Source organism: Artibeus jamaicensis, unplaced genomic scaffold, assembly GCF_021234435.1.
Source record: "Artibeus jamaicensis isolate MK-2021 breed Jamaican fruit bat unplaced genomic scaffold, CSHL_Jam_final contig_3150, whole genome shotgun sequence".
Lineage (NCBI taxonomy): Eukaryota > Metazoa > Chordata > Mammalia > Chiroptera > Phyllostomidae > Artibeus > Artibeus jamaicensis.
This window is the reverse complement of record NW_026521728.1, coordinates 234,524-257,665: the sequence shown is the minus strand read 5'-3', so window position 1 is coordinate 257,665 and position 23,142 is coordinate 234,524. Positions and strand designations below refer to the sequence as shown.

The window sequence follows — 23,142 nt, the reverse complement described above, 5'->3', positions numbered from 1 at the left end:
TTATTTTATATTTACTATTTAAAAAAAAATTAGAATCCTTACTTGCATATATCTGTAGAATCCTGAGTTCCTAAAGCATATAATGAAGAACCAATTCTATTGTAATCATCTGCAGCACCTATGGAAAAAGTTTAAAGAATTTAATATACTTATTCATTGATTGAAAAATACTGAGACTTACCTGCCAATGTGTAAGTAGTATGGTATACCTTAAATCTAGTTAAGGAAATGATAAAAAAACCAAAAATATGATGAATATTATATTAGAAATAAGTACAAACTACTTTAGATGCAAAGGAAACATGATTTCACCTAAGTCAGGAAAGGATTTATAGACACTAAGGAATGAGTTTGAGCTTGTAGAACGAGCAAATCTTTACCAGGTAATGTGGAAGGGAGAGCATTTTGGATAAAGGGAAGAGCATGGATCAAGGCCAAGGAAGTAGTTATAAAAGAGCATACTACATTCAGAGAGCCTTCTGGGACTATGTCACTGAGGGGTACAGTAGGAACAGATGGACTTGAAGATGAAAAAATAAACTGGAAGCATCTTGAAGAAAAAAGGTTTTTGTAAGCCATGATAAAGTTTAAATCTGACCTTGTAGACATGGGTGTTATTAAACACCTTACGATCATAGTAGTAGTAAAATCAAGGTTATAAGAACAGACACTATACTTGATCTAAGCCAAAAGACTAAATAACGATCCTGGTAAAGATTTTATATTAAAAAAATATACTGCAACTAGGAAACTGCTGTGTCAGGCACGGAAGGCCAGGATCAAGACAGTGGAACCAGTAAGCGCACAGACGAACTAATAAAGCTGAAAGATATTTAGGAAATGTAACAGGCAGGATCTACAAACAGTAGACCTGATGTAGGAGGGGAAATTGTGGACCTTGGGAAGCTAGATAAATGGTGGCACTATTACCCTTGGGTACTAGAAGCAAAGTACTAAACTTTAGCATAACACTTCCTAGGGCTTGCCCTAAAGGACAATGCACTTATTGAGAAAAGATTGTAACTGATATGTTTATTTGGTTCAGAGAAAACATAGAATAGTGCAATGGTTAAGAGCATGGACCTGGAACCAAACTGCCTAGAACCCAAACCCAGCTTCCCAACTCACCAGCCATATGATCTAAGGCATATATATCACTTAACCTGTCTGTGCATCAGTTTTCTCACCTGGAAATCAGGATAATAATGGTACTCACCTCATATTATTATTTGGAGAATTAAATAAGTTAATAAATGTTACTATATACCCAGCACATAGTAAGTACAGTGCTAATTAATGAATTCAAGACATTTCTAAAGTAAAATTCCCCCCTATATTAGCAGTATTATTATAAGACTTTAATGTATTTATTCCCTAATGAAACAGTAATCTTTACATTATATTTTCTCATATTATACAAAGTATATTAAATTGGTAAGGGTAAAACTGATCTTTTATGAAGAAACTTTTAGCCCTGGTTGGTGAGGCTCAATGGACTGAGTGCTTGCCTGTGAATCAAAGGGTCACTGGTTTGATTCCCAGTCAAGGCACATGCCTGGGTTGCAGGCCAGGTCCCCAGCAGGGGGTGTGTGAGAGGCAACCAATTCAAGCATCTCATACATCCATGTTTCTCTCCCTCTCTTTCTCCCTTCCCCTCTCTCTAAAAATAAATAAATAAAATCTTAAAAAGAATTAAATAGTAGGATCCCATTTTCTATCTAAACTTAAGGGTAGTCATAATAAATATACTCAATATTAATACAAACATTTCACATTTACAAAGTGTTTTTGTTTTGGGGGAAAAGGGATGCTCATGAGTTGGGGCTGGGGCCTGGTTATGTGGGTTTCTCAGGAAGGCAAGAAGGGTGCAGATGGAGCCCACAAGGTGTGCTGTGTAAGTTCACTGTGTGGGGGAAGTAAGCGCAGGTCCTAATGGATTAGCTGCGATAGTTTTTCTTTTTATTTTTTTCAAAGATTTTATTTATTTATTTTCAGAGAGAGGAGAGGGAAAGAAACATCAATGTGTGGCTACTCCCCGTATGCCCTCTATTGGGGACCTGGCCCACAACCCAGGCATATGTCCTGACTGGGAATTGAACTGGCAACCCCTTGGTACACATGTCAGTGCTCAATCCACTCAGCTACACCAGCCAGGGCTGGAATGGTTTTTCTTAACAGAGGAGTAAGAAGTATTTTATACTTAAGGTAATTTTTTAAAACAATTTTATTTATTTATATACTTACTTACTTACTTATTTACTTATTTGTAGAGAGGGGAAAGGAGGGATGAAGAGAGTGAGAGAAATAGCAATGTGAAACATTGAGAGAAACATCAATCTGTTGCCTTTTGTATGTGCCCTGACCAGGGACCGGCCACAGCCCAGTATTGCCTGTCCCAGCAGGCAGTCTCACTGGTTACCTTTTGCCTTGCAGGACAACACCCAACCAACTGAGCCACACCACTCAAGGCACCTTAATGTCATTTTAAGAAATAAGGAAACTAACACAAGACCAATTATGTGACTTGTCCAAGGCTCCAAAAAAAATCAGTAATGAATCTAGAAAGAGATTCGAGTTTCCCATACTTAGTTTATAGCTTGTAATAATTAAACAGGCAAGTATAAAATTACTACTTCATCAGCAGAAACATTCAAATCACAATGATATAAAAAAGTAAAATAAAAAAATAGGGACTTCTGGCCAAGATGGAGGTGTAGGCGGAAACACTGTGCCTCCTCGCACAACCAAGTTCAAAGACAACAAAGTTTTAGTAACGAAAACGCAGCCAAAACACAGAAACTTGAACTATATGGAAGTCCAACAACAACGAACCATTCAGCCAGACTGGTAAAAGGGGCGGAGTCAGCGGCGGAGAGGGGTCGGGCAGGAAAGATCAAGGCCAACCCAGGAGCTCAAGTAGCGGTTGGCGGATCCCAGGCATGGGGTGGCAATGGGTGGACCCAGTGATGGCACGAGGTGGCTGGCTGACTGCGGTCACACATTCGAACGCAGATAAACCAAGTGAAGGAGCGAGCAGTGAGACAGACCACTCAGGCCAGGGCCCCAGCAAAGGGAATTAGAGCCTGAAAGCACCAACTGGAAAGACTTTTGGGGTCAAGGTGCTGGGAGAGGCTCCCAGGCTCACAGAGAGTTCGTTGGAGAGGCCCACAGGGCCCTGGAGGGTGCACAAGCCCACACACCCGGGAACCAGCACCAGAAGGGCCCAATTTGCTTGTGGGAAGCAGCAGAGGAGACCAAAATCTGAGAGAGAGCGTGGAGTAAGTGCCATTGCCCCTCTCTGACTTCGCCCCCACATACAGCCTCACAACCCAGGGACCTGGGTCCATGGCCATGGTGAATACCTCAGGCTCCGCCCCTCATACATAACAGGTGCGAACAGACCAAAACATTATGGCTCAAGAACAACTCAAAGCTCCAGAGCCAATAATTCTAAGTGACCAAGAGATAGTCAACCTTTCAGATGCACAGTTCAAAACACTGGTGATCAGGATGTTCACAGAACTGGTTGATTTTAGTCACAAATTAGAGGAACAAATGAAGGCTAAACTAATTGAAATGAAGGGAAATGCACAGGAAACCAATGGTGATGGAAAGGAAACTGAGACTCAAATCAATTGAATGGATAAGAAGGAAGAAAAAATGGCCAAACAGAAAAGAATGAAGAAACAAGAATTCAAAAAAATGAGGAGCTGGGACTTCTGCCAAGATGGAGGCGTAGGTGGAAACACTGTGCCTTCTTGCACAACCAAGTTTAAAAACAACAGTTTTAGCAACAAAAACACAGCCAAACCACAGAAAACTGAACTATACAGAAGTCCGACAACAACTGTTCAGCCAGACCAGTAAGAGGGGCAGAGCAAGCGACTGGCCGAATAGGGTCTCGCAGGAAAGATCTCCCGACCCAGGCAAGCAGGCAGCTGTGGGTGGATCCCAGGTGTAGGGTGGCAGTGGGCAGACCGAGTGAGGGCGCAAGGTGGCAGGCTGACAACGGTCACACATTGGTGCGCAGATAAACCAGCGACAGAGCTAGCAGTAAGACGAACTGCGCAGGCCCCAGCGGCGGGAAGCAGCAGAGGGGACCACCACTGCCCCTCTTAGACCCCACCCCCACATACAGCGTCACAACCTAGTGACCTGGGTGGCCCCGCCCTGGTGAACACCTAAGGCTCCCCTCCTCATACGTAACAGGTGCGAACAGACCAAAATATGGCTCAAGAAGAACTCAAAGCCCCAGAGCCGATAACTGTAAGAGACCAAGAAATTGCCAACCTATCACTGGTTGATTTTAGTCACAAATTACAGGAACAAATGAAGGCTAAATTAATTGAAATGAAGGGAAATGCACAGGAAACCAATAGTGATGGAAAGGAAACCAATAGTGATGGAAAGGAAACTGGGACTCAAATCAATGGAGTGGACCAGAAGGAAGAAAGAAACAACCAAACAGAAAAGAATGAAGAAACAAGAATTCAAAAAAATGAGGAGAGGCTTAGGAACCACCAGGACATCTTTAAACGTTCCAACAGCCAAATTATAGGGGTACCAGAAGGGGAAGAAGAAGAGTGACATGTGGAAAACTTATTTGACCAAATAATAAAAGAGAACTTCCCCAACCTGGCAAAAGCAATAGAATTCCAGGAAATCTAGGCAGCACAGACTCCCAAAAAAGTGGGACCCAAGAAGGAACACACCAAGGCACATCATCATTACATTAGCCAAGATTAAAATGAAGGAGAGAATCCTAGAAGCAGCAAAAGATAAGGGGACTGTCACCTACAAAGGAGTTCCCATCAGATTGTCAGCTGATTTCTCAAAACAGACCTTACAGGCAAGAAGGGGCTGGAAAGAAATGTTCCAAGTCATGAAATCCAAAGACCTACAACCAAGATTGCTCTATCCAGCAAAGCTTTCATTTAGAATGGAAGGGCAGATAAAGTGCTTCTCAGATAAGATCAAATTCAAGGAGTTCATCATCACCAAGCCATTATTATATGAAATGTTAGAGGGACTTATCTAAGAAAAAGAAGATAAAAAAAGATGAACAGTGAAAGGACAGCAAACTCACAGTTAGTAACAACCACACCTAAAACAAAAGCAAACTAAGAGGACAGCTAGATCAGGAGCAGAACCATAGAAATGAAGATCATATGGTGGGTTAGCAAGAGGGGGGTGGGAGAAGGAGAAGGGGGGAGAAGGTACAGAAAATAAGTAGCATAGACGGTAGGTAGAAAATAGATAGGGGGAAGGACAAGAATAGTAGGGGAAATATAGAATCTAAAGAACTTGAGACACGTGGTCATAAACTAAAGAAGGAGAATGGTGGGGGAGGGATGTGCAGGGTGGAGGGGAATGAAGGGGGGAATAGAACAACTCTAATGGCATAATCAATAAAATATATTATTAAAAAAAATTAAAAATGAGAGGTTTAGGAATCTCCAGGACATCTTTAAACATTCCAACATCCAAATTATAGGGGTACCAGAGGGGAAGAGGAACAGCCATGAGTGAAAAACTTATTTGAACAAATAATAAAAGAGAGCTCCCCCAATCTGGCAAAGGCAATAAACTTCCAGGAAATCCAAGAAGCTTGAAGAGTCCCAAAGAAGTTGTACCCAAGAAGGAACACACCAAGGCACATCATAATTACATTACCCAAGATTAAAATGAAAAAGAGAATCCTAAAAAGCAGCAAGAGATAAGGGGACAGTCATATACAAAGGAATTCCCATCAGACTGTCAGCTGATTTCTCAAAAGAGACCTTACAGGCAAGAAGAGGCTGAAAAGAAGTATTCCAAGTCATGAAATCCAAAGACCTACATCTAAGATTGCTCTATCCAGCAAAACTTTCATTTAGAATGGAAGGGCAGATGAAGTGCTTCTCAGATAAGGTCAAGTTCAAGGAGTTTATCATCACCCAGCCCTTATTTTTTAAAAACATTTTAATTAATTAATTAGATTGATTTATTTTAAATTTTGCTTATTTATCTTTAGAAGGGAAGGGAAGGAGAGAGGAAGAGAAATAGCAATGTATGTTTGCTTCTCGTGCTTTCCCTGCTGGGAACTGGCCTTCCCAGCCAGGCATGTGCCCTGACTGGGAATCGAACCGCTATCTTTTGGTTCGCAGGCCCGCGCTCAATCCACTGAGCTATGCCAGCCAGGGCATCACCCAGCCCTTATTTTATGCAATGTTAAAGGAACTTATCTAAGAAAAAGAAGATAAAAAACATGTACAGTAAAATGACAGCAACTCACAATTATTAACCACCACACCTAAAACAAAAACAAAAATAAACTAAGCAAACAACTAGAACAGGAACAGAACCACAGAAATGGAGATCACATGGAGGGGTAGCAACAGGGGAGTGGGAGGAGGAGAGGGGGGAAAAGGTACAGAGAATAAGTAGCATAGATGTTAGATAGAAAATAGACAGAGATAGGGCAAGAATAGTATGGGAAATGTAAAAGCTAAAGAACTTAAGACACATGGACATGAACTAAAGGCGGGGAATGAGGGTGGGGGAGAGTGTGCAGAGTGGAGGGAAATGAAGGGGGGAAATGGGACAACTGTAATAGCATAATAAAACATATTTTTTTAAAAAGAAAAAAGAATGAAAAAAGAAAGCCATCATTTACAAAGCATCAAAAATAATTAGGAATCACTCTAACTAAAGATCTGCACAGTGCAAAACACAAAACACTGTTGGGAGAATTTAAAAACCTAACAAAATGGAGTGTATGCCATATTCATGTATGGAAGATCAACTTAAAAATGTCAATCTCTCCCAAAATGATCTACAGATTCTATACAATTTCAATCATAACCCCAGCAGGAATTTCTGTACAAAGTGACAAGCTGATCCTAAACTCTGTATGCAAATGGCCCTGCCTGGTATGGTTCAGTGGATTGAATGCTGGCCTACAAACCAAAAAGGTTGTGGGTTTGATTTCTGGTCAGGGCACATACCTGGGTTGCCCATTGGGTCCCTGGTTGGGGATGTGTGAGAGACAACCAACTGATGTATCTCTCACATCAATGTTTCTCTCTGTTTCTTTCTCCCTCCCTTCCTGCCTCTCTAAAAATAAATAAATGAAATCTTTAAGAAAAGAAAATAGACCACTACTGACCTATTAGCTAAAATTCAAAAAGATTGATTGTCCTTGTTAACAAGGATGAAGAACAACTCTAATGCGAAGCTGGTAGGAATGTAAAATGGTACAATCATTCTGGAAAAAAGTTTGACAAGTTTTTTAAAAGTTATACACCTACCACATGACCCAGCCATTCTACTTCTAGGTATCAATATTATAGAAGAGAAATGAAAGCTTGTATCTATACAAAGACTTAATAAAATGGCTCATGTCAGCTTTATTCATAAAAGCCAAAAGCTAGCAACAACTGAAATGTCCATCAACAGCTGAATCAGGATAAACTATCATGGTATATCCATATGACAGAATACCATTCTGCAATACAAAGCAATGAACTACTGATACACACAACATGGATGAATTTAAAAATAACTGTATTGAATTTCAAAGCCAGACAATAAAGTGTACAGATTCTCATTCCACTTGAAATACAAACTAATCTATAGAGGCAAAAAGCAGATCCATGGCGGCCTGGAGACACGGGTGGGAAGAGAGGTATTACAAAGGGACCCAAAGGACACTTTTGGTGGTGATAGAGATGTTCATTTGACTGTAGTGATTTCATACATATGTCAAGTCAAAACTTATCAAAATTAAATAAATTTTTAAAAAACTTATCAAAATGTATACTTTGAACATTGTATCTTATTGTATACTGTATCAAGTGTACAGTATAAAGCTACTTAAAAAAATTAGCCCATTTTGCATTTTGAATGGATCATTTAAATACACAATTTTATGATATCATGCACTTGATGATTTGTCACTAATAGTATCATTAGTTTCAGACAAGTCTTTAATTATTAGGAAGCAAGCTCATGATAACTACTGAAGAGCCTGGCTTCTATGACTGCAACAAACATTGTCACTTAAAGTTACATGCTCACTTAGTGAATTTTTAAGAAAATGTCTACCAAATACTGAAATCTGAATAATCATAGCCTGTCAGCCACTCTTTTAAGTAAAAAGAATGTTTTATGAAAAAAGTAGCTAGCTCAGTTTCAACTCAATCACTAAAATGCTTTATGTGTAACCCAAATTTCATCACTCAGAATATAAAAAAGTACACTCAAGGAAGATTTTTTACAGTTAATAATTTTTACTGCTTCAGCAAGGACATTCTTAATTTAACATTTTTTAAACTGCAAATGCACTGAGGGAAATACAGTGACTGTTAGTACAGTTTGATGCCACTGCCTTAATCTGTGCTAAGGCAACAGCAATTTTATTCATCAAGGCTTTTGCATTGTGAGTATAAATGTTAACATGGTGAAAAGGGCCAAAGGCATCATAATATTATTATAAAAACAGTTTTGACCTCACAAACTTGCTAGCAAGGGCTTTCAAGTCAAGGCTTCATTGACCACAGTTTAAGAAATGCTGCTCTATATCAAGACTTTTTACAAACTGTAAACAACACAATAACCTTATATGTAATTATTCCATTAAAAATACAAGTTTAGCCAATACAAGTAAAGAAAAAACCTTACTTTTGTGGGATCTTGTCATCCTGTCAGATTTAGCAGATGCATCCTTCACTCGGTTATGATATTCTAAAAGGAATGTTCGTTCATGCTCAAAGAAATCATCTACATCCTATACGATCAAAAGAAAATACAAACTTTTCACTTATTTGCTTTAGTGTAATATGTAAGCCATTTTGTTATCATTATAATCATAAAAGATCATCAGTAAAACAGCAGTGCTATCTTCTAATAATCAGACGTTATACTGATTTCACTAACAAGTTCAGACTTTTAACATATGTGAATTTCTATCTGTCAAGTAATAAATCTTCTATGGTTTTGCCACTGGAGCTTAGAGCTCCCCTAAGGCTCATATTCACAGGTTGTACTCTGAAACGCATTCCTACTCATGCTCTGCCTCTACCTCCAAATACGTGACTGCCTGTGGGAGTGACCAACTGGTTTTAAGAAAAAAATTCTGATAGTCAAATAAGTCTATTTCTCCTGGTCTATTATGTATACTATGGCCCATGTATACAATGGGCCATTTCAGAAGGCCACTAAGCCTCTGGTCATTAGGACCCTGACTGCTTTGGGGAACCTAGCCAAAGCAACTATTTGCAACCAATTATTGTATCAACCACTGTCTTCAACCTTTTTAAAAAAAACCAAAATGAGATAAACATTAAAAATAAATATTATTAACAATGCTTTCTTCCCTTCTAAAATGCCCATTCTTTATTGAAAAAGCACCAGCTGAAATGATGTAATTCAAAACCCAAATCAACAGAACACTAGAAGAAAAATTAATTTAAATCTAAATCTAAATCTGTAATTCATGTGTACCAGTTTTCCTGACTGTATAAATGGAAGTAACACTATCTAACTTGCAGGACTATAGTGAAGATTAAATAAAAATATTGTGGGTTACCAAATATCACACTGTAAATGTTAAAAAAATGCTAGTTATTACTTTATTATCCTAATCAATACAGTGGTTTGCAGTAAATGCTAAGGAAAATGTTCAGTATTATGTGCATAATATGCATCAAAGTGGAAGCAAGCTGAGTTCTTGTTATAAAGTAGCCGTAGTACATGCATAGTCAGTGTGTCCACTGACCTGTCTCTGAAAAATCAAAGTATATAGTACTTGAAGTACTTGAAAAATCAAAGTACACATCAAATAAACAGTACCTCACTTCTAAGTTTCATTGACGATGTATCTATAAAGCAGGTAACGATGACAAACTATATTCCCACTAAGTAATTGCTTGAAAACATAATATAAGCCTTTTCCTCTTATACTTTAATAAGAGTCTTCAGACAAGTGAAGTCTTGTACCATTATTAGACCATTAAGAAAAATTTAGATTATTTAGGTAAATAACTTTGAAGTATTTTCACACATATTATCTCATTCAATCTTTCCAACAATCCTGTGAGCCGCGTGATATTATTAACCACATTTTGAAAATGGGAAAACTAAGATTCAGAGAAAGAGACTTTTCTCAAGGACATATAACTACTATGAGACAAGACTAAAACCTCAACTTAGCTCTTCTAATTCCCAATCTGAACCCAGGTCCGCCCCTAACACTGGTAAGGCCAAGAGCAAGTGTACAAATGAAGGCAGTCCCTGTTTGGGCCCTACCCTGCAGCTCTGCAGGGCACCCAGAGAGACCTCACGTGCATGTAGCTGGACAGTCCATCCTGTACACTGATCTTCCCTGTGCCATTCCTCTACCCAGCTGTCCCACGGTCATCCCCTGACCACCCATGGAGTGCACACACCAGTGTCACAGTCTACCCACCAGAGGATGAACTCAAGGAAAAAGCCCATGTAAGGCCTGGAGGAAAGCTTGGGATTTGGCCAAGGAAATACAGTATTCTAGATAACTGGAGCACAGTCTGCTTTGAAGGGAAGAAGCTCCAAATCCCACTGGACCTGTGGATCTCTCACCCTTGGAGAAGGGCACTCTCTAAACAGTGTGCCGGGAGCAGGGGGCCCAGTTTCTCAGGCCTAAGGATTCTACTGCCCAACCTTCTCTTTTCCTCCAATACAACCTTCTGTACATCTATCAATCCAGCTTCCTCTCAAAAGGAGTAAATTCTCAAACCAATACTCCTGTTCATCAAATAAAATCTTACCTTTACTCCTGAAACAATTACTCCATCTGCTGATTTAACCATGTTTTTAAAGAAATCTTCAAGTTTCTCTTTTTTATTTTTTCCTCGCACACTCAACTAAAAGAAGGGTAAACAGAAGTTAGCATTTAAAAAATTACAAATGGGAAGTTATGTCTCCTCTATTCTATGATGGCAAAACGGCAATCCCAAAAGAATCCCAGTTTTTTAAACTTGATAAAGTAGCAATTTTATCATGTAGATCAGTGATTTTCAAACTTTAGAGAATTAAAGAGAAGTTTGCCCTCACCCCAAAATTCAGATTTAGCTGATCTACAATAAGGCCTAGGAATCTCAAATTTTGAAAGTATATTTAATAATAATTCTGTGGCAAGTAGCCCTCTCACCATACTCTGTCAAGCACTACTACATTAATGTAAAAAACACTCAGGAGTTCCATTAAACATAAAATGAACTGATTTACAATATACCATCCTATGATTCTGTAAAAGCTTTGAAAATATATTCTGCAAATTTTTCATTCTAAATTCATCCAAGTATCATTTCCTGTCCTGTTTTTGGTGTCAGCAACTTCTAGTGCAAGGGACACAAAACATGACTTTGAGTGGCATGAATGGTTATCTAAAGGCAAAACTGAGAAGCAGCTAACTCTGACTTTACCATTTGTTGTATCAGGGTGTCCCATAAAGGACTATCCTCTCTAATTTCCTCATCTGCTGGTGTGGCTTCAACGCTCACCTTTATGTAAATAACTCACAAATCTCTTACTACCCCTAAGCTCTTTCCTGATCATTAGAGCCAATTGCCTATATCATATCCTTACATGGAGATTCTGCTAACCTCACTTTTGGTGAGTCTAAAACAGTACTCATTATCATCTAAACTCCAAAGTTTTCCTCTTCCTGGTTCCCTATTCATGGACCCAACCAATCTCTCACACTCCTACATACTCCCTAAAACCCCATACCTCTCATTAAAAATCTTGAAATAATCTACAACTCATCCCTCTCTCTCATAGTTCAAATTCTACCAGTAAATGGCTGAAATCTGTCTCTTTACACTACCACTGTCCTGGTAAATGTCCATATTATCTCTTGCCTAGACTACTACACGGGACTAGTAGCAACATCCTTCACCTCAATCCTATCCATTCTGCTGCTTTGGAATACTTTTCCAATCAAATTTTGAGCATCTCTTCCTTACTCAATAACAGTTTCACAATGTTCAGAAAATAAAAGCCAATCTCCTTAAGTATGATATTCAAGATTTTCAACAATCTGATTCAACTTAGCTTTTCACCCACTACCCTACCCCCACAGAACCTTACGTTCCAAACAGTTCTCTAAAGAACCTCTGAACTTTTAGGTTCCTCTGTACCTGAAATGGTACCTCCCCTCCCACCAAAACTGCTATCCAGACTTAAACATCCAAATTAAAAGGCATCTCTGCATGTAACCCTTCCAAATTAGAATTCACTACTCTATCTTCAGGCTTCCCAATGCACATTTACTTTTTAACTGCATTTTTGGGGGGGATATTAATTCATTCATTTACTCATTTAACAAACCAATGTACATTACATTGTATATTACAGCCATGCATTATGCTAAGTGCTAAGTATCTAAACATATTTAAGAGATCCCTGTTCTTAAAGTAACTTATGGTATACAGGAGGATACAGGGAAGTAAACATAGGATTACACATATAGTGTGAGCAGTATAATGTTAGAGGCATCCATAGCGCACTAGGGGGACCACCCAAGGAACTCAATACAGACTCAGGGAGTAAGAAAGAAAAGACCAACTAAAGATTGAACGACCAGTCAGGGGCAGCTTCAATAATCCAGATAAAGACTATAAAAGTCAGAACTAATCTTTAGGTCTGGTGGAAGAAGGAAGTGGACACATTCCTAATACAGTAAAGGAGTAACACAGATGTGATTTGGTGACTCCTAATACAAAGAGGGAGTAGGAAGAGTCATGTGTAATTTTCAGGTTTTAAGGAACTGGGAGGTGACGGTACCTTCCTTGAAATAAAAAACATAAAAGGAGGCATAGGTTAAAGAAGAGTTCAACTAAGGGTAAAATGCAAAGGGGACATCTAAATGGAGCTTTTCAGGAGGCTGTCTAATATATAGAGCTGGGACTCAGGAGTGATACAGATTTATACGTTAACAGCACAGTAGAGAATCTGAAGCCATGGGAGCAGATGAGATACTCATGGATAATTTATGGAATCAGAAGTCTAGAGGTTCCTAGAAGTCTAGAGGAACCTCTATACTTGAGAACTCAATGAGGAACCTTGAAAGCATCAGACTCAAATGGATGGCTATCTGAGCAGTACCCACAGAGCTAAGAGGAAAACTCAGACGAGATCCCAAAGATCCAGAAGGACATGGGATCCAGCATAGTTAGAAAAACATCTTAGTCAAAATAAGCACAATGAAATACATCATATTAATAGAATAAAGGACAAAAACCACGCATGATCATCTCAATAGCTTTATTTTTTTTTCATGGTAAAAGCATTTCATAAACTAGGAAAAGAAGGGAGCTTCTTCAACCTGATAAAGGACATTTGTGAAAAATCCACAGCTAACATCACACTTAACAATGAAATAGTGAACACTTCCCTCCTAAGATCAGAGACAAAACAAGGATGTCTACTCTTGCCTCTATTTAACATTATACTGTATGTTCCACCCAGGGTAGTTAGGCAAACAAAGGAAATATTATGAAGGACATCCAGATTGGAAAGGAAGATGTAAAGGGGAAAAAAAAAGAATGTGCAAAAAAATGAGTATGGCTGCCAAGGTGGGTGAGGGTTGTGGGGGGTATAAAAACATCAGAGATTTGGGAAGAGGGGAGAATAAGGAAGAAGGTACAGGGAATAATGGTAGGTACAAAATAGACAAGGGGAGGTTAAGAATAGTACAGGAAATGGAGAAGCCAAAGAACTTATGTATGACCCACAGAAATGAACTAAAGGGGGAGAGAGGAATGCTAGTGGGAAGGGAGGTGAAGGGCAGAGGGGAATAAAGAAGAGAAAAAAACATGGGACAACTGTAACAGCATAATCAATAAAATATACTTAAAAAAATTTCTGGTATTTGACTTCTGATTGGCTTCTACTCCCAGTGAACAAGGTGAGGATCTGATCAAGATGAACTGTTTTGAGTTGAAATAAGCTTTCATGGAAAATGAGAAAGAGCGTCAAAAGTCATAATCTTGTTATAAACGATAGAGCAGGCACTCTAGGCTAGGTGAGAAAGAAGTAACGACATAAGAGTTGTTGACAAAGTCAAAATGCAGGAGAGGTCAAAGAACAACTATAATGGGTTTAAGGAAAAAGAGAGCTATAGGACAGAGGCTATGTTTGGAATCCATAATATTAGGGTTTAAGGACTCAGAAGGCAAGGTGCTGGGTGTGACCACTGAGGAGTTAGCAAAAATGGAATGGAGGCTGGGATGTTAAATAGGTTAAACACTTAATCTACTATTTATTAAGTAGACTAAAACTGTATCTACTAGAAACAGAAGAGGCACAGCTACATAAGCAAAGCAATCCTACATGCAACCATTCCTCATAACAATGACCACTCCCCATACAAGTAAATGCTGAAACAAGTTTTCCCAGACCTCACAGATGCCCCATGCCTTTTTAGATTTCAAGAAACCCTAGCTCTACTTCAGCAGCTCATCAGTCCCATGACCCTCTGAAACACAGATAATAGAACAGCACAGATTTCTTTTCCAGCACCACTGAACTGAATAAAGATCTGAGAAACAGTATTAGAAACAAGATTTAGGACTTCCACCAAGATGGAGGCGAAGGTGGAAACACCCTGCATCCGCGCACAACCAAATCTAAAAACAAAGTTTTAACAACAATAAACACAACCAAACCACACAGAAAATCAACAATACGGAGTCCAAGGACAACGAAATGCTCAGCTAAACCGGTAAGAGGAGTGAAGCCAGCAGCGGAGCAGGTTGGCAAAAAAGATCCCCGACCAGGTGGTGCGCAAGCAGTCGAAGGCGCAGATCCCAGGTGCGGGCTAGCTACGGGTGGACACAGGGAAGAGGTGCGGCTGGCTGTCTGTGGTAGGTGGAGCATTTGCATGCAGATAAACCAGTGAAGAGGCGAGCATTGAGACCTCACGGTGCAGGGCGCGGGCTTGAACATTTCCGCTCAGATAAACAGGCCGGGATGGTGGGACGGACTGGCAAGCAGAGAGGACCGCCATTGCTCCCTCTCTGACCCGGCCCCCACATACAGCGTCACAAACCAGTGACCTGAGTGGCCCCGCCCTGGTAAACAACTAAGGCTCCGCTCCTCATACTTAAGGGGCACAAACAGACCAAAAAAGGCTAAAGAACAACTCAGAGCCCCAGAGCCAATAAATCTAAGTGATGAAGAAATAGCCAAACTTTCAGATGCACAGTTCAAAACACTGGTGATCAGGATGCTCACAGAACTGGTTGATTATAGTCACAAATTAGAGAAACATATGAAAGCTAAACTAATTGAAATGAATGGTAATGCACAGGAAACCAACAGTAATGGAAAGGAAACTGGGACTCAAATCAAAGGAGTGGACCAGAAGGAAGGAAAAAAATTACCAAACAGAAGAGAATGAAGAAACAAGAATTCAAAAAAATGAGGAGAGGCTTAGGAACCTCCAGGACATCTTTAAACGTTCCAACATTCAAATTATAGGGGTACCAGAAGGGGAAGAGGAACAGTCACGAGTGGAAACCCTATTTGAACAAATAATAAGAGAGAACTTCCCCATTCTGGCAAAGGAAATAGACCTCTAGGAAATCCAAGAAGCTCCAAGAGTCCCAAAGAAGTTGGACCCAAGAAGAAACACACCAAGGCACATCATCATTACATTAGCCAAGATTAAAATGAAGGAGAGAATACTAGAAGCATCAAGAGATACGGGGACTGTCACCTACAAAGGAGTTCCCATCAGACTGTCAGCTGATTTCTCCAAAGAGATCTTCCAGGTGAGAAGGGGCTGGAAAGAGGTATTCCAAGTCATGAAAACCAAAGATCTACAACCAAGATTGATCTATCCAGCAAAGTTTTCATTTAGAATGGAAGAGCAGATAAAGTGCTTCTCAGATAAGATCAAATTCAAGGAGTTCATCATCACCAAGCCCTTATTATATAGAATGTTAAAGGGACTTACCTAAGAAAAAGAAGATAAAAAAAGATGAACAGTGAAAGGATAGCAAACTCACAGTTATCAACAACCACACCTAAAACAAAAGCAAATTAAGAGGACAGCTAGATCAGGAGTGAACCATAGAAATGAAGATCACGTGGAGGATTAGCAACAGGGGAGTGGGAGGAGAAGGAGGGAGAAGGTAGAGAAAATAAGTAGCACAGACAGTAGATAGAAAATAGAGAGGGGAGAGGATAAGAATAGTAGGGGAAATACAGAATCTAAAGAACTTGAGACACGTGTTCATGAACTAAAGGGGGGAATGGTGGGAGAGGGGTGTGCAGGGTGGAGGGGAAAGGAGGGGGAGAATAGAACAAATGTAATGGCATAATCAATAAAAAATGTAAAAAAAAAAAAGAAACAAGATTTAGAAAAACCTTTTATTTTGGAGCCTATAATCTACAACCTACTAATACACTTGCTATTAGTTAAAGAATTTTCCAGCCCATCTTTTCAGACTTTCTCCAAAAAGCCTGAAAAGGCTTTTTACTGATATTAAAAAGGTTGTTATAATGCATCAACATCGTCTTTACTAATCACATATTAGTTTGTAAGAAAGAAAAATAGAGCAAGTAAACACTATACTCACCTTCTCCCATAATCACTGCAAAATTACACACACAGAACCATCATTGGGAACTACCTGAAGTCTAGCAGAAGAGAAGCCCTATAACTAAGGATATACAAAAGAAGCCATGTAGAGACTGGCAGGAGGGACTGAGATGCAAAACGGACTGTTTCCATGGGGTAGATAAAAATTGAGAGGGATATCTTGACCACAGAGGCACCCCTGAGGAGCAATTAGTTCCAGCCCCAAAAGGAAGTCCCCGTAACTTCTGGCTCTAAAAACTGGAAGAGATGGAGGATAAGACAGAGGGCTTCTGGAGTCCCAGGTGTTCCTCTTAAAGGGCCCATGCACAGACTTATTCATTGGCTTTGAGCTCCACCGGTGGTGCAGCACATTGCAAGGCACCAAGAACATAGAGGGAAGAACTAAAAATGTCTGGCTTTGGGTCAAGAGTGGAGGGACAGCTTTCTCCCAGATAGAAGCACTGGTAGAAGCCACTGTTCCTTTGCTGAGCCCTTCCCCTATAGATGAAAGCTGGCAGTATGTCTGGGTTTCCATCAACCTGGCCAACACTCTTCAACTGGGGACCCGGCCTGCAACCCAGGCAATGTGACCTTGTTGGGAATCAAACCAGTGACCCTTTGGTTCACAGGCTGATGCTCAATCCACTGAGCCACACCAACCAGAGCTGAAACATTAATCAATTTTATAACCCCCTTTCTTTCTTTTTTTTAATGTTGCCTTTAAAAAAATCCTCACCTGAGGACATGTTCCTTGATTTTAGAGAGAGAAACATTAATGTGTGAGACACAAACATCAACTGGTTTCCTCATATACCTGCCCTGACTGGGGATTGAACCTGTAACCTTTTAATGTACGAACTGAGCCATCCAGTCAGGGCTATAACCCTGTTTCTTTTATTTTTTTAGATTAAAATTTTTTTATTTAGACAGTGGGGAAGGGAGAAAAACATCGATGTGTGAGAGACACACCAATCAGCTGCCTCTCACATGCTTCCAACTGGGGACCTGGCCTGCAACCCAGGCATATGCTCTGACTGGGAATTAAACTGGCAATCTTTTGATTCACAGGCTAACACTCAATCCACTGAGCCATACCAGCCAGGGCTAACCTTATTTCTTTTCTTTTCTTCTTCCTTTTTTTTTTTTTTTTAAAGATTTTACTTATTTACACTTCCGGTCAAGATGGAGGTGTAGGTAGACACACTGTGTCTCCTCGCACAACCAAAATTTAGAAACAAAAAACCCACCAGAACTGACAGAAAACCGAACTGTATGGATGTCCGACAACCATTCACCCAGACCAGTGAAAGGGGCGGAGTCAGTGGCTGGTGGAGAGGGGTTGAGGCAGGAAAAAGTGGTGGCTGGTGGGCGTGGGGAGGCAATGGGCAGACCCAGTGAGGCACGCAAGGTGGCTGGCTGACTGTGGTCAATATTCACATGCAGATAAACCAGGCGAAAATGGGGAGTGAGACAGACCATGTAACTGAGGACCCCAGCCCTGGAAAATAAAGCCTAAGAACACTGACTGAAAACACTTGTGGGGGTTGAGGTGCCGGGAGAGACTCTCACCCTCACAGGAGAGTTCATTGGAGAGATCCACAGGGTCCCAGAACGTACACAAACCCACCCACATAAGAATCAGCACCAAAAGGGCCCAATTTGCTTGGGGGAAATGGCAGAAGGGACTGAAATCCAACAGAGAGCAGAACAGGAGCCACTGTTCCCTCTCTGACCCCACCCCCACACACAGTGTCACAACCCAGCAACTTGGGTTGCCCTGCCCTGGCGAACACCTAAGGCTCCACCCCTCACTACATAACAAGTAGGACCAGACCTCCCCCCTCAAAAAAAAAAAAAAAAAAGGCTCAAACGGAAGAACAGATCAAAGCCTTAGAGCCAATACCAAGAGACAGCCAACCTATCAGATGCACAGTTCAAAGCACTGGTGATCAGGATGCTCACAGAACTGGTTGATTTTAGTCACAAATTAGATGAAAAAATGAAGGCTACACTAAATGAAATGAAGGAAAATGCACAGGGAACCAATAGTGATGGAAAGAAAACAAGGGAGTGGACCAGAAGGAAGAAAGAAACAACAAAACAGAAAAGAACAAAGAAACAATAATTCGAAAAAGTGAGGAGAGGCTTAGGAACCTCCAGGACATCGTTAAATGTTCCAACATCTGAATTACAGTGGTGCCAGAAGGGGAAGAGAAAGAGCAACAAATGGAAAACTTATTTGAACAAATAATAAAGGAGAACTTCCCCAATCTGGCAGAGGAAATAGACTTCCAGGAAGTCCAGGAAGCTCAGAGAGTCCCAAAGAAATTGCACTCAAGAAGGAACACACCAAGGCACATCATAATTACATTAGCCAAGATTAAAATGAAGGAGAGAATTCTAGAAGCAGCAAGAGAGAGATAAGAGGACAGTCACCTACAAAGGAGTTCCCATCAGACTGTCAGCTGATTTCTCAAAAGACACCTTATAAGCAAGAAGGGGCTGGAAAGAAGTATTCCAAGTCATGAAATGCAAGGACCTACATCCAAGATTGCTCTATCCAGCAAAGCTCTCATTTAGAGTGGAAGGGCAGATAAAGTGCTTCTCAGATAAGGTCAAGTTAAAGGAGTTCATCATCACTAAGCCCTTATTATATGAAATGTTAAAGGGACTTACTTAAGAAAATGATAAACATGAATAGTAAAAAGATAGCAAACTCACAGTTATTAACAATCACACCTAAAACAAAAACAAACTAAGCAAACATGGAGGGTTATCAACAGGGGAGTGGGAGGAGGAGAGAGAGGGAAAAGGTACAGAGAATACATAGCATAAATAGTAGGTAGAAAATAGGGGGAGGGCAAGAATAGTATGGGAAATGTAGAAGCTAAGGAACTTATGATGCACTCTGGCTGGTGTAGCTCAGTGGATTGAACGCAGGCCTGTGAAGCAAAGGATTGCAGTTCTATTCCCAGTTAGGGCTCATGCCTGAGTTGCAGGCCAGTTCCCATCAGGGGAAAGATGAGAGGCAACCATACATTGATGTTTCTCTCCCTCTCTCTTTCCCTTCCCCTCTAGAGACAAATAAATAAAATCTTAAAAAAATAAAAGAACTTATGACACATGGACATGAACTAAAGGGGGGGAATGTGGGTGGGAGGGGGTGGAGGGGAATGAAGGGGGGGAAATGGGACAACTATAATAGCATAATCAATAAAATATATTAAAAAAAACAGTTTACTTATTTATTTTTAGAGAGAGGGGAAGAGAGGGGCAGGCATAGAGAAACATCAATGTGTGACAGATACATTGATTGGTTGCCTCTCACATTCCCCCTACTAGAGACCTGGCCCACAACCCAGGGATCTGCCCTGACTGGGAATCAAAAGGCAACCATTCGGTTCACAGGCCGGCACTCAATCCACTGAGTCACACCAGCCAGGGCCAGGGCTAACCCTACTTCTTAAGTTCATAATTCAGGATGAAAACCAATGTCCCATGTGGTAACATGGAGTACTGTTATTTTTTCATTTAATCTACTCAAGTTCTACTGAAATAATATGCTGCCACTGAAAAAGTATCATTTCAAACTGCCTTAAAAAATAAGAAAATTGTAAGAGAAGGCCTTAGCCTTAAGCCTTTTCTAACTACTCCCTGCCTTTTCCAATGACTCTTTAAAATAGTACTTTTAATCAATTCAATACTCACATCTTGATTATATTCCAAGAAGACATGAAAATTTAAATCTTTTCTCAAAATAGGATGTGCTGCCACGCGACACAGGAACACTTCATGCATTGCGACAGTCTTCTTGAATATGGCCAGATATTCACTGGAAACAATACATACGATTAAAGGTAAAACACTACATTAACTAGGAAATCATCTGCAATAATATTTTCAGCAAATACTCTGAATTCTAAATGCAAAATTAGAGATACAAAAATATAATCCAGGTAAACAAAGGTTTTAGTTGGACTGTTAATAAAATATGTAAAATCCAGCTCTGAAAAAGGCTTCATGCTAGTTAATAGTATTTATGACATTTAAAGGTTAATATTTTGGGTTTTATGAATCTTCCTTTCTATGTAAGTTGATTTTAAAGGTAACTACAGGGGTGTTTGATTTCAGCTTCAGAGAAAGTATACAACAAATTGCTAGATACAACCTTAATGATTCAATTTCTTATAAATACCTTCATATAAAAAAATATCAAAACCCAAACCTAAATAAGCATATTTTCAACAGTAATAAATATCTTCATCTAATGACCCAGAAACACAAGAAAAAAAAACACACCATGAAGAGACTAATTTTTGCCATTACATCAAAGCACTGTGCTTAGAATATTCTAATATCAGTGAATCACAGCGATCCTGCGGTAATACATGTCAGTTTGAAAACAAAAACAACACCACCACCACTCAAGGGAAAGGCCCGATATTCTTGCTTCAACTACGTGCAAGGAGGATAAGTTTTACATACCAGCAAACCAGCAGGACCAATGTTGGGAGAAGTTTGATCTCTGTGAGGGTAGTCATTCAGTGAAGACAAAAAAGAAGGATGCAGAGGATGGAGGTAGCAGTAGAATAAACCCAAGGTTCTCTGTTATCCAACCCCTAACCAGACCACAAAAGAATCATGATCAGGGCCACTGGAAAACCACAGATTCTTCAATATTATTGTGCTCTGCTAATCTGCAGCCTCACAAACTATAAAAGTAAATATGTGCTATCAGACTACTGCTTGCACCCAGCATTGACAGGATTCTTAAAATATCTGTCACCTTACTCTATGACAAAGAAGACCTACTCTGCTAATTCATCTGGTCAAGAGAGTCTAGCATTCTGAAGAGGAGTCTAGCAGCAGGGTGAATATATGCTTAAAAACTAAAACTAAGTGGAAGAGGAGAAAGAAAAAGTGTGAAGGGGACAAATGACCAGAAAAAGAGTGAGGGGAGTGATGACAATGCAAGGAAAATTATTTCCTTGAATAAGTCTCAAAATATAAAAAAGCAATATACAGCAATTCCAAAATTAAATGTTTAATAAAAGGGAGAAATATTCTGTATTTTCAGCAAATATGCTAAAAATGAAATTGAATGGTCTCAACTACTCAAAGATTTAATACATTTCTAGTATATATGCAACTAATTATCATATAATAAAAACATTTTAAATCTATTCTCTTCCCTTCAGCCAGAAGCTAGAGAAAGAAAAAAGGGGGGAAATCAGTCTCTCTCTCTCTCTCTCTCTCTCTCTCTCTCACACACACACACACATGCACACTCTTTCTCTCTCTTAAAATAAAAGAAAAAGAAAACAGGGTATATGCAGAGTTGCTCATCACACACTTCCATGAGAAAGAGAAGTGTTGGCAGTATGCATATGCACACACTGAGAGAAGATCACCAGGTTGCTAATCACTAAGGCCTTGCAAATAAAAAACAAAACAGTTTATTCTGCTTTAAAAAGCTATTATTTCCCTTTCTACTATTTTTTATAAACTTTTGAGTCCTCCATTGCCAATTTTCAGAGTCTATTTAAAACGTTAATTTTAAGAATTCTACAATGAAGACAATTATTCTATAATTTTCCTGTAGGCTCTGATCATGATCACTAACACTGGTTGTGCGACTTAAATTTGCATCTTTCAGGAAGGGTCACTGTGGTGAAATGATTAAGAGGATGGGACATTGGAGAGCAAAAAAAGGGGGAGGCATAAAACAAGCACAATTAACAAAAGCAACAACAAAAATCACATACGCTTCCAGTTCCTGTTTCATCTTTGTGAATTCCTCCTTTGTCATGGACCCTTCTCCTTCTCCAAGTTTCTGTAGTTTTTCCCTTGAAGCATCAAAATCAGGTCTTGGTGGTGCTGGAGGGATCTATGATAAGAGAATCAAATCACTAATCTTACAGACTTTTATTTCTTGCAGCAATTGTACCACAAGCCACCATAAAAGACTTCATGAATAAGAACTGGGCACCACTAAAATTCCAAGTCAGGTAGAGAATTTGATTAGGTTTAGAAATTAAAATCCTTGAGATTGTTCATGCCAAGGAAGAAACATAGCAGACCATTATTTTCTAGTATTAGAATATTAGTTCCTAAACTTTAATCTGCACATTCCTATATAGCAACCTATAGTCCTCAAATGTATATGCATATTAAGCTCTGACTACACACTAAATAAATATGTAGAGCAAATATGAACATCATTGTCAAAGGTATGTAAGTGGCCCTGGCTGGTATAGCTCAGTGGATTGAGCACGGGCCTGCGAACCAAACAACCGTGGTTCGATTCCCAGTCAGGGCACATGCCTGGGTTGCAGGCCAATTCCCAGCAGGGGACACTCGAGAGGCAAACATACATTGATATTTCTCTCCCTCTCTCCTTCCCTTCCCCTCTAAAGATAAATAAATAAAATCTAAAAAAAAAGTATGTAAGTGGTATGATCAAATACAAATTTTTTAAAAATATTTTATTTACTTATTTTTAGAGAAAGGGGAAGAAAGGGAGAAAGAGAAGGAAA

General features: G+C 39.6%; 1 protein-coding gene across 2 annotated transcripts in view; it reads right to left on the bottom strand.

Moving 5' to 3' along the window:
- SNX6 (sorting nexin 6) overlaps positions 1 to 23,142 on the bottom strand; it is a 55,908-nt gene that overhangs the window by 13,898 nt on the left and 18,868 nt on the right. For both annotated transcript variants that reach the window (XM_037136075.2, XM_037136073.2), the window contains 5 exons: positions 22,372 to 22,493; positions 20,315 to 20,438; positions 10,785 to 10,880; positions 8,662 to 8,767; positions 43 to 118 (listed from right to left, as the gene is read on the bottom strand). In XM_037136075.2, coding sequence (XP_036991970.1) covers positions 43 to 118; positions 8,662 to 8,767; positions 10,785 to 10,880; positions 20,315 to 20,438; positions 22,372 to 22,493 — 524 coding nt within the window. The remainder of the gene's footprint in view (positions 1 to 42; positions 119 to 8,661; positions 8,768 to 10,784; positions 10,881 to 20,314; positions 20,439 to 22,371; positions 22,494 to 23,142) is intronic.